This window comes from Egretta garzetta, unplaced genomic scaffold, assembly GCF_000687185.1.
Source record: "Egretta garzetta isolate BGI_Z169 unplaced genomic scaffold, ASM68718v1 scaffold143, whole genome shotgun sequence".
NCBI classification, from domain to species: domain Eukaryota; kingdom Metazoa; phylum Chordata; class Aves; order Pelecaniformes; family Ardeidae; genus Egretta; species Egretta garzetta.
The window spans coordinates 1,089,373-1,092,318 of record NW_009259310.1 but is presented as its reverse complement, the minus strand read 5'-3'; the positions used below and the strand labels follow the sequence as shown (position 1 = coordinate 1,092,318).

The following is a 2,946-nucleotide window of genomic DNA, read 5'->3' as shown; positions in this document are numbered from 1 at the left end:
CTTGGGAAAAATGTCTTTCCTGAAAGGGCTGTCAGGCACTGGAAGGGGCTGCCCAGGGAAGGGGTCGAGTCCCCATCCCTGGGGCTATTTAAAAGCCGGGCAGAGGAGGTGCTTAGGGCCAGGGTTTAGTGGTGGGATGGCAGGGTTAGGGGAATGGTTGGGCTTGAGGATCTTAAAGGGCTTTTCCAATGAAATTATTCTATGATTCTATGAATTGTGTAGCCAAATGACAGCCCCCAGGTGCCACCCCAAAGCACTGGTTGGGTTAAACCACTTCTCTAGGCTGAGTCCAGGGCTCTCAGGGCATCCACTGCTCAGCTGGACTCTTGCCTGCAGCCTAACGCCATGGACGGAGGTCAGCCTGGCTCCCCGTAGGCATGCTGCCTGTGCGGCCAGTGGCATGGAGCAGGGTGCTGCAGGAGAAGGAGGGAGAGCTGTGAGCATGGAAAACCACACCTGGACTGGCCAGGAATGCTGAGCATGTGGACATGTCAGCCGCCGTGTGCTGAGGCCATTGCAGGGTACCAGACCCTTTGGCTTTGCTTCTCCGCCACAATTTCTTACTGATGCTGCAGGGCTGATTCTGCTGGGAGCTGAGCTCCAGCCAGATGAGCAAGAGGTGCAGGATTTCCTCCATTTCCCACTAGCCTTGCCTGCCTGTGCAATGCTATTGCTGTTGGTGTGCCAGCTTGGCTACGGGTTGTATGTACCCAGATCAGTGGGATCTTTCTGCTCTGCCCTTCTGCCTGCCCTTGGGACTGCAGAAGAGGCTCGGAGAGCACCTGCAGGCAAGGACACCATCCCTGTGCATCTGCTGCCCTGCTGTGGCATCGCCAAGAACTGAGGAGAGCTGGGCCAGGCAGGAGACACATGGCTGGAGATGCTGTTCCCTTGCCTGGAGGAGAGAGGACCCTCTCAAGGGCAGTCTGGGACTGTTGGGCAACAGATATCACCTGATGGTCCCAAATCTCGTGTTTTTGTGAGGGTGCAGGGTACAACAGTAGTATGTGGGTGCCAGAGGGATGCAGTTCTACATCCACCCCTGGAGGGGATGGCCACACTGGGAACCTGCCAGGGCCTGGTCCTGCTCCCAGTCTGGGACTCCTGTTAGCCACTGCTGTGCTTGCCCCGGTCATGCTGCTGCGGAGATGCTGACCTGCCACCCAGCTGGTAGTCTGAGCAAGGCAGAGGGATGGGGTCCAGGCTGTGTGCAGAGAGGGGCCTGAAGGGCTGCAGTGGAGAAGGCAGGGCTGAAAAAGCCAATCTGAAAATCCCCCAGGGAGGGAATGCTCAGAAGGAGAGCCCCAAGACTGCCAGAAGCCTCCTGTAAGAGCAGCCATGCACTGGAGAATGGCGTCAAGCCCTTATTAGGGAAGGAGAAAGTCCCATCTTGACAGGTCCCATATCTGTTCTGGAGGATCTGTTCCGAGCTGGAGGTTGGGGCTGTTCTTGCAGGTTGGAGGAGGAATGGAGTACAAAGCCAAGGCTGTTGCAGGTCTTCTGGCAGCCACCTGTGTCTTCAGCATCATTGTTTCTGCCTCCCCGCAGCAAGGTAGGGTCCTTGGGAGGAGCGTGGATGCCCACTCTCACTTGGGTGCTGGCTGCCCCTTGGACTTACCCCAGGTTTCAGGCAGGCTGTGCCTGTCACCGAGATGGGGACAAACCCGCGTGCCAGCTGGCGTGCTGGGTGGGTGGGCAGGGTTTGGGCACCGTGACTGGCCCTGCAGCACATGCAGCCTTTTCATCACAGAGCATTGCCAGCTCAAAAGGCTTGTGAAGGAGCCTTGCCCTGGCACAGCTGGCAACTGCCACGCTGCAGGGCTTTCCCTGCTCTGGTGACACTCTTCGTTTGCCCACTCACAGTTCCCCTGCCCACCAGGAGCTCTGCTGGCTCTCCTGGAGCTCCGCTTGCTCTGCGGTGTGTGAAGGTGGTCTGCACCCCCTGACACCCCGTGTCCCTTCTGCCTCCCCCAGTACGGTCTGGTGTTTGATGCTGGCTCCACGCACACATCTCTGTACATCTACCGGTGGCCCGTGGACAAGGAGAACGGCACTGGCATCATCTCCCAGGTGGAGACCTGCACTGTGTCCGGTGAGTGTGCCGGAACGTGTCCATCCCCCTCCCCCGCCCCTGCTCAGCTGGGGGATGCTGGGGCTCACCAGCCCCGGTGCTTGCCAGCGTTGGCTGTCCTGCAGCGCCACATCGAGTTGGCTGGGTCATGCCAGGCATGGTAAACGGTAAATGCCCCAAAGGGCATTTATTTATTGGGCATTTATAAATACACAAAGGGCATTTATTCCTATTGCAAAGGTGCTGTTGGGCTTTGGCACAAGGACTGGTCTCTCTGGAGGAAAGGAACAGGCTAATGAGGGGACGTAGGGTCAGCTGAATGGTACATGGAGCTGGGCAGGGGCTGGTAAAGGTGACCAGGTCAGGGCAGAGGTGCCCAGGCAGGGGGTGAGAGGGCTCAGAGTTCACCTCAGCCGCAAATGCAGGTTCTGTGGCAGTGGCGTGGTGGTTACTGGTTAACTGCAAAAATCTGGCAGAGGGCAAAGTGTAACAGAGAGGGTGGGGGGCGCTAATGGCAATAATGGTGTGCAAACCTCGGGGGAAGGTAAATAGTGATATTTCCACCCCAGAATCTGTCTCTGCCCACTGCAGGACCATGCTGGGTGCTCAGATCTGGTGCCAGCTCCTAAAAATAGGAACTCAAACAAGCTGTGCAGAGGGCACCTCTGTGTGTGCATATCGGCACCGCACGCCTTCCCGGCTGGACAAAGGAGAGCCTGCCCCTTCCCCGGGGAAATAAAGAACAGCTCTGTTTGTCGACCAAGTCCTGCAGGACTGGTTGGCCATGTTCGGGCAGTTTGGCCTGCCTGGGATTAAGCATCACAAGACACAGTCCTCCCCCCCCCCCCCCCCCCAAGCGCGGCCCCGGCCGCCCC

The 2,946-nt window shown here is 58.2% G+C and overlaps 1 protein-coding gene across 1 annotated transcript in view; it reads left to right on the top strand.

Annotated features, from left to right (window-relative positions):
* The first annotated feature begins 1,467 nt into the window (after positions 1 to 1,467).
* ENTPD8 (ectonucleoside triphosphate diphosphohydrolase 8) overlaps positions 1,468 to 2,946 on the top strand; it is an 8,178-nt gene continuing 6,699 nt past the window's right edge. Inside the window, 3 exon segments of the mRNA XM_009636326.1 lie at positions 1,468 to 1,529; positions 1,531 to 1,552; positions 1,975 to 2,092. Coding sequence (XP_009634621.1) covers positions 1,468 to 1,529; positions 1,531 to 1,552; positions 1,975 to 2,092 — 202 coding nt within the window.